We start from the raw sequence: 13109 nt of genomic DNA on the forward strand, positions 1-13109 counted from the left end.
GCTATCTAAGGATGAAGTCTGGTCTTCTCACTTCTGACCAGTCTAAGAGGTACCTTTCATACCAAAATCTTAGAGCTTCAAGTGTTGGAGGCGCTGCTGATGGGTAAGGAAGGAAGGAAGAGAAAAAGAGGTTTTGTCAGTTTATGTCCTTGAAGAGGTTGAAACAAGCACAGCCTACCCTCCTTGGCCAGAAACACGAAAGGAGCCTTGAAAGGAGCTACAAAAAGCGAAACCCCTGGCAAAACAACAGATAAATGGTTTTATTTGTCTTAAGAAACCCAGCTACCATTGGTTGGCATCTTCATCTCATCTATTGACTGTTTATTGACGCTATTTATGTTCAAGTAATGGTTTCCATCAGGTTTTGCTTGTTTTGCATCTGCTCAATTATTGGTAATTAGTCAGTAACTGTTGAAGAAGGTTGTGTCCATTTGTCCCTTTGAGCCATAACTCCAAGCATAAATGCAGTACGCAACGCAGGGGACTCCCACGGTCACTCCCCTCCAGCATCCCAGTGCTTCCCTGGCCCCGATCAGACCCTATGCAACCCTCAGTATTAAATTTAGGCAGAGCCGGAGCCTGCTCAGGAATATATCTAAGTGCTGAAAAACGATCCTCAAACCAACTGTAAGGTTTCTGTAGGTCAAGAGCGCTTGCCTGTCAGGAAGCCGCATCCTTCACCCCATGGGATTTTTTTGATCAGTGGCTCAAGATGACATGAAGAGTCTCTCCACTGAGTCCTGGAGTCACTTCTTCACCAAACAGTGAGTGTGGGAACAAATGCTGGAGGGTTACAGGAGGTGTTTATGACTTTCTACCCAGTACTTCAGCTCAGGATGAAGTCAAGCTTGTCGAAAATTTCATAATTTTCTGGCCTTGCTTGAATTTAATACCTTTCATCTTTGAAGTTGAGGTGCTTCAGTCTTCAAGCGTGTTGACCACAGGAGGCTGAGTGGAGATCAAGTGTACCCAGAGCCCTGTGTACACAGGACGTGCCCCGAGGCCAAGCAGCCCCAGCACTGCTTTTCACCCGAGACGGCTGAAATGTTTCGCAAGAAAAGCGAGTGGTTTCACCCAACTCTTGTTCCAGAGTTGGGGAGCTCCTATGAGCCGCGACCAGTGGCTTAAAGGGGGATCTTGGATGACTGGGGGTGAGCAGGAGTCAACCCCCAACCGAACGACTGCACAGACAATTAATATTTACAGCTGTTTTTCTTCTTTTGGGTCTTTTTACCTACAGATTCGGTCTCTAACTCTTCTATCCAGCAAGAAGGAAACACCCATGTTATTTCTACAAAATTCCACTGATAATTTAACTGGAATTTGTCTTTCAGGGCAAGAAACCTGCTGGAAGTCCTGGAGAGGTGTGTGGTGGGGCCGAACAGGGGCAGGGGGAAACAACAGGGCCAGTTTGAATGAAAAAGTAAAACCTGTCCTAGCTGATGTGACATTTAGTGCATCTTAATTGGCTTATCTTCATCCTAAAATGCCGTTGAAGAAATGTAGCCATGACGGTTTAGAGAGATCCATGAGGAACGACATTTTGTGAACTAGAAAAAAACGAAAATAAAAAATAAACTACAAATTTAAATTAATAAAAACCAAAATTAATACAAAGTTAAATTAAAAAATCCCCAGGCTTTCATGCATGCAAACCTGCCTTAAGCTCTGAAAAAGCAGCAGCAAGCTTTAGGCGGCGCAGAGGCAGTGCACTGGATTTCACTTGGTGAATCTGAGCGAAAACTTTGGCTAACCTATAGAGCAAAAATATGTCACTGTCACCAGCCCCAGCCCCGGGGATGATCACTCCCTTTTGTCTAGTTTATGCAGATAACATGTGTAGGTGACTGAGAAGATGGTTTAAGTTCATTTTTGAGCTCTGCCAACGTCAGATGTTTAACAACAAAACAAAACAAGATAAACGTAAAAATAAGACAAAAGAAAACAAAATAATGCAATAAAAAATGAGATAAAGGAATAAAAAATAAAATAAAATAAAATAAAATAAAATAAAATAATACAATGAAATAAATAAAATAAAGGAATAAAAACCCAAGATAAAATAAAAAGGCACCTAAAAGAAATAAAATAAAAAAAAAAGATTAAAATGAAATAGAAGAAAAGCTTCATTCCTCCAATCACAGTAGCAGCGTCAGTGATGAGTTTTGCTTTAAGAACGCAACTCTGTTGGATAACAAGTCGCTGTAGCAGGTGTCAGGCCGGTGACCTTAACCCCTCTCCACGCCGGGTTCGGTTCTGGCGGCTCCGCGGCAGCGGAGGTCCCGCGGAGCCGCGCCGCGCCCGCGTGAGGCTCGGCGTAACCACGGAGACGCGTAGACGCGCCCGCCCCCGCGGGTGTCACGCTCCGAGTGGGCCCCGCCGCAGCGCCCCCCCCCCGCCTCCCATTCGGCGGGGGCGGGGCTGGGCCCGGGGGGCGTGGCGGGGCGCGGAGCGGCGCGGAGGGACGCGGAGGGACGCGGAGCGGGGACGCAGCATGAGGGCGCGGCCGCCGCCGGCCGCCCCAGCGCCCCCCCGCCATGGAGGGCTTCGCCGCCCGCAGCTACGGCACCGGCGGGCCGGACAACCGGCCGCTCTTCGGGGAGACCTCGGCCAGGGTAAGGGCGGCGCGGGGGGGAGACCCTGCCCGGGCTCACGGGGGGGCCCCGGCACCGCGCCCCTGCGGAGCACCCCCCAGCCCAGCACCCCCGGCAACCGCCCTCTCAGCCGCAAGCGCCCCGCAACGAAAATGCCCCCCGCTAACGAATGAGCGCCCCCCCCCCCCGCGTTACGGCAGCCCCCCCGCGCTTAGCGACGGTGGAGCGGAGCGGAGCGGAGCGCAGGCAGCCGGACGGGCCGGCCCCGGGCGCGGGGAACCTGCAACCGCGTGAAAACAGCACCTCCTCAAATCCTCAAATCAGAATGTCCTCAGCGTCTGGGTGTCCCCCCAGACCGGCACCAGCGACCGCAGAGCTGCACCCCAAGGGAAAACTGTGCAAGGAGCCCCCAAAATTCCGAAAGAAAGAAACCCTTCAAATTGGCAGAATTATTAAAAATAACAGCCAAAACACCAAACCAAAACCAAACCCCTCCTGACCAGTACCCCACACCAAAAATAATCCATCAAAGCTAGCCCAAACAAACAAAAAAAACCCCCAAATGTAAAAAATTTGGCCGGTCTGGGGGTGTATGGCCCTGGCAGCCCCCCAAAGCGGGGCCCAGGCAGCAGCACCCCGAGCTGCATCTCACCCATGATTTTTTTGGGTGGTGGGGGTGTCTTTGCTGTGCGGGGGCTGGGGGGCTGCTTTTACTGCCCTTCTGGTAATTAATTGGGTTTTTTCCCGTGGCGGGTGCGCGGCGGCGGCTGACGTGCGGCGGGCAGCGACTCTTCAGGTGTCAGAGCCCATAAACAGCTCAGCCGGGCAGCCTTTGGCCGGTGGGTGCCCGCTTTGGGGGGCTGTGCTGGGGAGGGGGCTCCCCGGGGTGCTGCCAGCATTGAGGTCCCTCGGGGATCACTCTAACGGGGGGTGCGCACCCTTCTGCGGCGGGGTGACACTGGTTCGTGGCTTGGGGTTTGTCCCCTGTTAGGAGAGGTCACCCATCACCGCGCGGGCTTGGAGGGGTGCGGGCTGGCGTTGTGCCGAGTTATTCGTAGTGTGTAAAATGCATCATTCCCTCCCCCCGGCAAATACTTGGGAATGCTGCTAAAACAATAACGTTTAATAAAAACATAGATAAAGTGATACTAGCCAAATCTGGGGGGAGGAAAAGACGGGTGTGGGATGGGAGGAGGACAGGCCAGACCTGGAGGGGATGAGTTTGAGGGGGGACGGGTCTCCCCTGCCAGCGGATGCCAGCCCTGATGGGGAGCGCTGGAGGCGAGGGGACCTTTACCTCATTGGTCATGATGGCTGATCCTTGGCCGGGAATTTTGAGAAGCCTCCAGGAATGGGGACTTCTGGGGACTGGGGTCTGCCATCGGAGCCAGGCAGTGGTCCTGGTAGGTAAACCCCAAACTTTCTAGCCCAGGGCAAGCTTGCAATCCCTGACCCCCTGCCTCTTTCCCGTTGAGGCTCCACTCGCAAAGGAGAGCGGTAAATAATAAACATGGGATGCTAATTCCAGGTCCTGGGCTCGAACGGCGACCCAGCGTCCTGCACATCACCCCCTGCCTATCTCCTGTGCCAGTTTTTGGAACCTGTCGTATGGGACTGGCAGCGGCCGATGGTCTCTCCCTGCCATACCCGTGTCCGATGGACAAGGGATCACTGTCCTGAGGAAGGCCTGGGGTGGTTTCCTCCAGGATTCATTGGGATTGCTTAGAGACAGATGCCGGTGAGGTCCAGAGCTGGAAATGTTTGGTCTCAGAAATGGTGAAGCTAAACTTTGCCTTAGAATGGGAGCAGGTCTGCTGGGAAAAGCGCATCTGCCCGTGCCCTGACTCCGCTTTTGGGTCTCTGCAAGCGATGGCTGGTTCCAGCAAACTGGGACCCTCTGCCCCAGGAAGCCCTGCACCCAACTCAGAGGTCTTGCACCATTGCCAATGGTTGGAGATGGGTGTAGAGATGGGGATACCCTCTTCTTGCGCTCTCCTGATCTACAAGTTGGTGGCTTTGGGGCTAAAGCCAGGCTGTGGGGACAAGGGAGCCGGGCAGCAGCATTGGTCTTCTTCCCCTGCCGTGGTCGAGCTGCTCCTGCTGAGCTTGCCCTCCCGTGCCGGCTGCCAAGCAGAGGTTGGGGGCAAGCTGGTACCAAAAAGGTCTCTGGTGGGAGGAGAGAGCGCAGCAAGATGATGCTGATGAATGCCAAGCGCTGTGGATTCAGCTGTGGTTACTAGGGATGCAGCGCTGGCAGCGAGCAGGTATGCGATGATGCAAAGCAAAGGCATGAGCGGTAAGGAGGCAGAGGAGATGGAGCATCACACATGCCGGACTTCTTGGGAAAGAAGTTGAAAGTAGAAGTTGCTTGGGTTCCTCCATGATGGGAGCATTTAAATATAAGCGGATGGGTGTTCACTGCTGCGGGTTGGAAGCAGAAGGCAATAAAAAGAGAGATGGAGCCCCCAAGGTGGGAACAAGGAGCCGTTGAGGGCACAACAGCATTTCCCCATGTCTTGAAGCAGGAGGGTGGCCATCGTGGTCCTGAGCACAGTTCTCATGGACAGCGTATACTGTCTGCTATTCCATAGAGTTTAATGTGGCACTAGATTAAGGTATCCCCTATGGCTGCAGTGGGCTGGTGCCTCGCTGCGATTGCTGCTGACCATCTGGACTTGCTGATGTAAGGCATAAAAATGGCTTTTCCATCATGCCTGCAGAGATGCCACCAGGTACCCACCATCCAGGGCACCAGCCCATTCCCTCATCCTGGCCAAGCCTCTGCCACGAGCTTGTTCCCTGTGGGCTCAGCCTGCAAGCCGCTACCTTGGAGGATGCAAGGTGTCAAGCTGGAACGGGCTGAAGAGCAAAGCTGTCGCTCTGTGGGCGCAGTGTTGCGGATACACCCCGAGTCCTGCCTCAGTTTCCCTTGCTCGGAGTAACCCTGGCCTAGATCCAGAAGGATCCTTGATTGTGCCCTCCCACTTTGCAAGGACATGGTGCTTCCTGACCTTGTCTCCCTTGCCCGGAGGCAGCTGGAGGGGAGACCTCCGCACCGCAGCAGCTCCCTGGGGCCAGCCCGGTGCCTCCAGTCCCTGCAACACCATCCCTGGCACAGGGCGAGAGGGCAGGAATCCTCCTGTTTCAAAATGCAGTTTGTGCAACGCTGAAACACGGAATTCATCACCCGTCTGGCGAGCAGCTCTCCACGTCTTGGCTGCTGGCTGGCTGAAAGGGATCCCCATCAGCGCATCGCGTGCTGCCAGGCTGTATCAGAAGTTAGTGTCCGTGGGTGCACACCCTGAGCAGGTGCAGGTGACCTCCAGCAGCCTGCATGCTCCCTGTTTTGGTGTGCACATGGATTTTTTTTGGTCTTTTTACTCTAGCAGCTATCATAATACATAGTGATCCTGGAGAAAAATCCTCCCTGAATCAGCTGTTGCAAGAGCTGGCCGTGCCAGCTGGGTGACATGGCTTGTAGGACACGTGGCTTGTCGCAGCCCATTTCTGTGTGCCCGGTGTTCACGAGCGTCTGCCTGGGCTGGGCTGCGCACTCGGACACGGTGCGGAGGTGAAAGGCTCCGTCATCGCCAATCCCTTTAGCCGTCTCGGCCTCTGCTTGTGTATTTTTAACCTTTTTGCTGTGCTAAGCTGCCTGGGCTGAAGTGTCAGCGGGCACCAGGGAATACAGCCTCTCACCGCTTTGCCAAGCCTGGGATTTCAGGATCAGTGGCTCTAATCCCCAGATCCTGAAATACCTTCTTCTGCCGGCGACGCATTTGGAAAATTTTAGCGACCGCGGGTTTAAACATGGGGAAGGGGGATGCCCTGACCCGCAGGGACTGGCTGCCACATGGCGAAGCCACTCTGCTGCCGGCATCCGTACTCGATGCGGCTGTCGCTGCGATGTCCATCACTCCGCAGCGTGAGGTGAGGGGTCCCCGTGCCGGGGGGACGCGCTCTCCCGCACCTCGTAAAACGGGCAGAGAAAAATGCTCCGCTGTCACCACCGAGTCCGACCCCCTCGTTTTCTCTGGGGAGACCAGTCTCTGTCCTGGCAAAATGGGTGAATTCTCCCTGTCTTAAAATTGCCACCCTCCAAGTCTCTATTTAATTAGAAGAAACCTAATCATGGCTGAGTTTCTGGGTGGTGTATCCTGTCCGTGTGTCCGCTCCACTGCAGAGAGCTGGCTGTGACTGTGCGCTCACCGGGTTGGCCGTACGGGATGGCAGCCCACTGCTGCTCTGCAGCCGGCTCCTCTGCTTTCCCTTCTCTTCCTCTGCTGCTTGAAACCCACCTCCCCGTGGCACAAAGGGAGAAGGGATCCAGCTCCTCGCCTCCTGCCACCCTTTTTGTCCCTGGGGAGCCCAGCCCGCATGCAAACTCCTGTCCCTCGCTGTGAAAATCATCTTGGTGGGCTCAGCTGGGTCTGCAGGGCAGGGGCAGAGCAAAACCGCCGTCCTCTCCTGGTTATCGGAGTCGCTTTTGGGGGTAAGGACCCCTCCGCATACTGTCTAGACTAAAGTTAGTTTTGAGGTCTTTAATTAATTTATTTTAGCTTGGGTGAAGGAGCCCAGCCGAGCTGTTGTGATATGCACCCGTGGAGGTAGCGTGCTTGCATTTTGCCCTGTTGCTTCCGTCATTTGCCTGGAGTTAATTCTTCTTAGCTCATTTTTTGGGGTCGGTGGCGGGTACCTCACAGGTGGCTCCCAGAGGCTGCTGTTGTATCACCAACACCACGCTGGAGCGGAGAAGGGGGTTGTGCCTGGCTGGCGAGGACCTTGCGCAGGGGGTGTTGGTGACAATTTCCTACGGAGGTGGGTCACTTCCCACTGCTGCAGCCACCGCCGTGCCCCCACGGCCTGGGGCCTCCGTGCTGTAGGAGCATAAATGGTCTGGTTTTACGTAGAGGAGCTGGGGACTAATAGAAGAGGTTTTAAAGAGTCTCCTTGCTGTGGTGCTTTCCTGTCGGGACGAACACGACCAGGGCGCAGCGTCCGCCTGTTACTGAACTGCAGGCTCGGGCACCCGACCTCCACCGAGCCTCAGGTCAGGGCTGGTGCTCTCCTGCAAGAGCACGCTTTGCTCTCTGCCTTCTCCTCCTGCCCCGCTGCTGCCGTGCGTCACTTCTTCATGACCTGGGGCTTCTCCCTCTACAAATCATCCCCCAAGATGTAACACTAGGAGGGAAGAAGGGTGCAAGACGAGGTGGAGGGAAACCTGGGTTGCCCTGCCTGCTGGCTGGGATGTCTTGGGCAAGATGCTTTCACCGTTTAAACTCCTTCCTCACTTTCCTTAACCATAGCTATTTAATGACTCTCAGTATACTTAATTGAAGTTCTGGGTTTTTTCCATCTGCACACCTTTTCTGCTGTAGCTGTTCTTTTGGGGACCCAGCCGCCTGGGGTGTTACACCGGACTGCGTGCAACCCAGTCTGACTTTGGCGGTAGTACTTTTTTATATTCAGAGCAGCACCGTGCAGAAAGGGAGGAGGCGGGTATTCCGGCAGGGATGGGAATGTTCTCCTTTTGCATCAAGTCGTCTCTTACTCCGGTGTCAGTATGGGGTCCTGCCCCGGGCGCTCCTCTGAGCCTGCGGTCACGCAGCCCGGTGACACTGCCGGTCCCTGCCCTGATGCCATCCGGGGTGGGATTGCGATGCTGGCACCGAGGGATGCCTCTACCCAGGTGCAAAAAGGTCGTCTCCTCCCAGACAAGTGTTTTATACTGATGGGGAGCAGCAGGAAGACGTGTGTGGGGGATATCTGTCTGTCCAAGCAGGGCCACCCTGAGGTATGTTCAGGTCTGCTGGTGTTAGTGGGGAACGTTGGGGGTGCGGGGAACACTTCACCTCCTTGCCAGCAGCCCACAAATTCCCACCGAAGACACTATCAAGCTATTCATTCTCAGGCACTGAGGCTAAAACAAGCTTTTTCTGACAACCTCCATCTGTGCACTCCCACATTTTAAAATTTTTTGAAAAGGATTTGCACAACTGTGATCAATTTGGATGTAGCAAAGAAGCCAACTGCAAATAAGCAACCCTGCTGCACAGGGACTTGGCCGGTACAACCTCCCTGAGGCCCATGGAGGAAGGGAAGCCCTCCTGCGTGGCAGAGCCGACCAGGGAGCCTGGATGGTGCTGCTGGCCGTGCTGGGGATAACACGGCTCCTGGCTGATGCGGTGCTCTTGGCTTTGTTGGTTATCACTCTGTTTTATGTGGGGTTTTTGATTTTCTTGCCAAGGCGTGTGTGTAACTGTCCTCTCTTTTCTTCAGGACAGAGTCATCAATCTAGTTGTTGGCGGCTTAACGTCCTTGCTGCTTGTAGTAAGTATCCCCCATGCCATCCTGTGTTTCGTGCCTCCCTTAGGTGACAGGGTGAAAACCAGAGTTCCTCCCCAAAATGGGCAGCGAAACTTCACTGACCAAACAAGCTGTAGTTTGGGGCCCAGGTAGTCGCTTTAGGGCATATGTCTTTTGAAACTCTTTGTCATCTCACTCAGCCTCACGTTCAGCCGGGATGGCCAATCTGCCCGTGGACTTGGGACTTTTTATTGCACAGCCAGATCTTAAAATGTGGCTTGAAGGAAGGCATTCTCCTGTTGTCAAAGTGTCATCTCCTTATGACCCAGGAGAACTTGTTCGCTTCTCTTTATTTCCGTCTATTTATGATTTCTCTATTTATGGTTTATAGGAGTTTTTCCAAAGTTTGTCACTTTGTCTCGAGCTCTGCTTTCCCCAAACTTTAAAGACAAACCCAATGCCATTGCGTTGGTTTCGCATCGGTTCTGCGGTCCATGGCGGCAGCGTTGTTCGAGAGCCGAGGTGCAGGGAGGCGTTAGGAACAGCCAAGGTGCCAGCTGGTGGAAAGCTTGGCTGAAGGCACCTCCGTGCCTGCTGGCTCTCTGGGTGTTTGGAGGACTGTTTCCAGCAATGAGCCCGAGTAGCAAAGCTATCGTCATTTTTTTCCCACCCCTAAGTCTGTAGTTGTGTCGAAGCAATCTTCCTCCAGAATTTTACGTTTCCCTCCAGCTCTTCACACAGTGGGAGTTCAAGAGCAGGGAGGGGCGTGCAGAGCTGGATGGGAGAGCCTCTTCTCGTAGCAGCTCTGACAGTGGGCAACAGTAAAGTCTTCATCTTTGTTTTCCTCCATACAGGTCACTCTGATCAGTGCTTTTGTCTTCCCGCAACTACCTCCAAAACCTGTGAATATATTTTTTGCTTTCTGCATCTCCTTGTGTTGCATTTCTGCTGGCATACTTGTAAGTACCACTGCGTTGGCCGTGCAAGCTTTTGAGTCTCTGATTGTGGATGAAATCTGAATAAAATCTGCTTTATGTGGTGCTGCCGCCTTTTTTACACTCTCCTAGATAAGCTTTTTTGCCACTATAAAGCAAGTTGATGATGAGAGAGTTGGTCCCAAGCATTGGCAAAGGGAACTGGCAGGTCAGAGTTCCTAGAATGGTTTGGGTTGGAAGGGACCTTCAACGATCATCTAGTCCAACCCCCTGCCATGGGCAGGACAGCAGTGGTTCCTTCCTCTGCTGTAGTTTTTCATACTTGGAACATTCTTCTTCCTCCAGCTGTGACCTGGAACGGTCGCAGCCCTGAGCCTCTGCCCCTCACTGCTGGGTAAGCTGGGAAGTTGCACTGTGGTGCCTGTTCCATACCAGTTTCTGGTTCTACAGCTGGTAGCCATGGCCGTGCCCTGGATAGTGTAGTGCAAAACCTGACATTCGTCTTCATCAGCCAGGATGTAGCCAGTTTTGACTGTTAAAAAAACCCCAACGCGCCCACCCTCTTCAACAAAGCTGACGAGACAACCCATGTCTTCATAGCTCACGTGGCACCCTAGTTTCACAAACAACCTTGTTTTGGGGAGAAACACCTTGCCAAATTCTTTTTTGTGAGTTCCACAAGCATACTAAGAAATCAGGTGGTATTTCTAAATTGTTAAGAAAATTAGCTGGACTCTACACCTCATCTTGTCCAGTCAGATGAAGCTGTGTTGTTTTATACAAAAAAAAGTCTAGAAGTTGCCAGTTACCATAGAAGTTTCCTCAGAAGTACCTGGCATTTTAAAGTAATACAAACTCCTTCTCTCTTCTAGATCTACTGGTATCGACAAGGAGACCTGGAGCCTAAATTCAGGAACCTAATTTACTATATATTATTTTCTATTGTCATGTTATGTATATGTGCCAACCTGTACTTCCATGAAGTGGGTAAATGATGGACATTGGGAATACCCAACGACAATGCTACTGTGTCAAGACTGCTTTCAGCTCAGCTCTCAGCTCTACTTGAGACACTGATGTGAGGACAATCAGCCTGAGAAGAAAGAAGTGGGTTGTGCAAGGATAAATCAGTACATGATTTTCATGTAAATGTATATGTAATGTCCCCCTTGTTAGGGAGAATTATTGCCATAAGATGTGACATTCTGCTTTTTTTTGAAGAGCTACTGTTGCACTTAATGAACATTCCAGTTGTACTGATGTTTCAGAATGGCACAAGCTTTTTCATTTTGGAAAAAACTGCATTTTTTATTACTGTACAAATAAACTGCAGCATTGCAAGAATCTGTAGCAGTATAAATAAATGGCAACTTACAGTTACATAAGACAAATACTCTTTATTTTGTTTAAACTGAATATACAATTATTTCTGTTCCCTAGGCAATCATTTGAAACTACAACTTATTTTTCACATTAACAAAACCACAGACTGAAAAAGACCAACTCTTGATTATGAAGAGCTAATTACAGAAATAAATAAAATAATTTATACATGAGTCTTTAGTTTCTATAGCTTTATCTCTCGATCCCTAGCTAACAGGCTGCTGCTCAGCCTAGTGTCTGTTTCAAACCCTTGAATGTAGGAATTAATTGGCTTCCTTTGCCTGGGGGTCCTATGCTCAAATTCTCACAGAGCTATTTCTCCAAGACTTTGCCACCTCCACACCACCCCCCATCTACTAACGTGCTGCATAAATCACCTCTGGAGAGGTGGCTGGTAGTGTCATGTAAACAGCGAGAGACAAATGTTCCAGCCTACTCACAACAATCTTCAAAGAAGTTAAAGGTTGGGGGTGGGGGGGGAGGCTGGTGGGTCCCAGTAGCTTCCCTTTCTCACAGCCCTTCCCTTTTTATTCAGCTCACTGTAGTGATGAAAAAAAATAAAATAAAAAAATAAAATAAAAAAAAATTTCCACAAGTGATCTTTCTGAGCTCTATCCGTTGCCAGCAACGGACTCCTCAGGAACAAGCAGACCAGGCAAGTCCCATAAGCATCTGTGTCTCGAGTCCTGTGCTGTAGACGTACTAACAAGCCAGATGAGATGGGAATACAGACCATTTCTTCATGATACTGCCCATGCTCCCTGAAGTCTTTGATGGAATACATTTCTTCCTGAAATGTAACAGTCTCTTACTCCATGTATTACAAGAGTCAGTAAGTGCAGAAATCCTCACTCATTCTTCATGAAACATGTGCAAACTAATTCTTGCTGCGGCACTAGGAGGCTACGGTCCACAATCCTTGCCTTCTGTCCAGTTTTCCAGATGTGCAGTTCAGCACACCAGTAACAAGTCAGATCAGAATTGAGCACGTGGATCCTAGCAGTGAGCACTGCAACAGAGATTCTTTAAATCACTGAAACACCCTGGCTGAGATGTAGTACATCAGGCTTCGGCTGGCTGCTCTGTAACCCTTTACAAATGAGGTAAATAGCCTGAGCAGAGAAAGTGCACTGTAGTCATTTCAAACTGGAAGTTTCTGTTTAAAGACACGGACTGACTGCTTTCTTTGGAAATGTGGCACAAGGGTGTAACTAATTTCACAATTCAAACACGGTCAATAGATAATGGACATGATTACCGCTTCTCAGTGACAACTCACTAAATCTTCAACATCCTTCGAATCTTCTGAGTCAGGACTGCCCAACGATGAGCCAATAATGTGTGACCCATCTCCATGATGCTGTAGGATAGGATCTGTCAAGAGACACACTACATTAGAACTATTATTTACTGTGCCATTGTAACAAGGTACAAAATACACACTTATGAGACAGAAAACACAGAATGGAGTTTTAACCATTTTGAGCAATATTACTCAAATGAAACTAGTCAGTTCTCAATTTCTAGTTTCAAGGTAAGCTATGACTAATATGGATGCAACCAGCCTGACTCACATTTGGATTCAGCAGGTATTACTGTATCAGGCCCAGTGCTGACCCTCAGATGGCTTTGCAAGGAGAACCCTTCCTCTGGAAAGCAGTATTTGTTACATGCAGCAGTAGGAGAATGTATCTGTGCTGCTTCCAAGTCTGAGATGACCCTTGGCATTGGGAAGCTAGCAAGCCCTTCCAGATGAGTGCTGTGCAAACCCCAAATAGCCCAGCCCCTCGCCATGAGAGGTATCAAGTGCATTTCTGATGCCTCTGATCTCTCAAATAAGAAACAAATTTCATTCAAGCACCAGGCATGAAGAAACGCACTCTAAAGAAAG

The 13109-nt window shown here is 51.0% G+C and overlaps 2 protein-coding genes across 2 annotated transcripts in view; one reads left to right on the forward strand and one right to left on the reverse strand.

Moving 5' to 3' along the window:
• Positions 1-1091: 1091 nt before the first annotated feature.
• On the forward strand, positions 1092-10830 carry TMEM243 (transmembrane protein 243; the record flags this gene model as incomplete). Its single annotated transcript, XM_082014254.1, has 4 exons — positions 1092-2615; positions 8874-8924; positions 9755-9859; positions 10708-10830. Exons 1-4 carry the CDS (start codon positions 2538-2540, stop codon positions 10828-10830), a joined length of 357 nt encoding a protein of 118 aa, XP_081870380.1. The 5' UTR covers positions 1092-2537.
• Positions 10831-12482: 1652 nt separating this feature from the next.
• DMTF1 (cyclin D binding myb like transcription factor 1) overlaps positions 12483-13109 on the reverse strand; it is a gene marked incomplete at its 3' end in the record, with an annotated part of 29387 nt that continues 28760 nt past the window's right edge. The window contains exon 17 of the mRNA XM_082014253.1: positions 12483-12592. Coding sequence (XP_081870379.1) covers positions 12483-12592 — 110 coding nt within the window. The remainder of the gene's footprint in view (positions 12593-13109) is intronic.

Source organism: Phaethon aethereus, assembly GCF_964289735.1.
Source record: "Phaethon aethereus genome assembly, chromosome: 1".
Lineage (NCBI taxonomy): Eukaryota > Metazoa > Chordata > Aves > Phaethontiformes > Phaethontidae > Phaethon > Phaethon aethereus.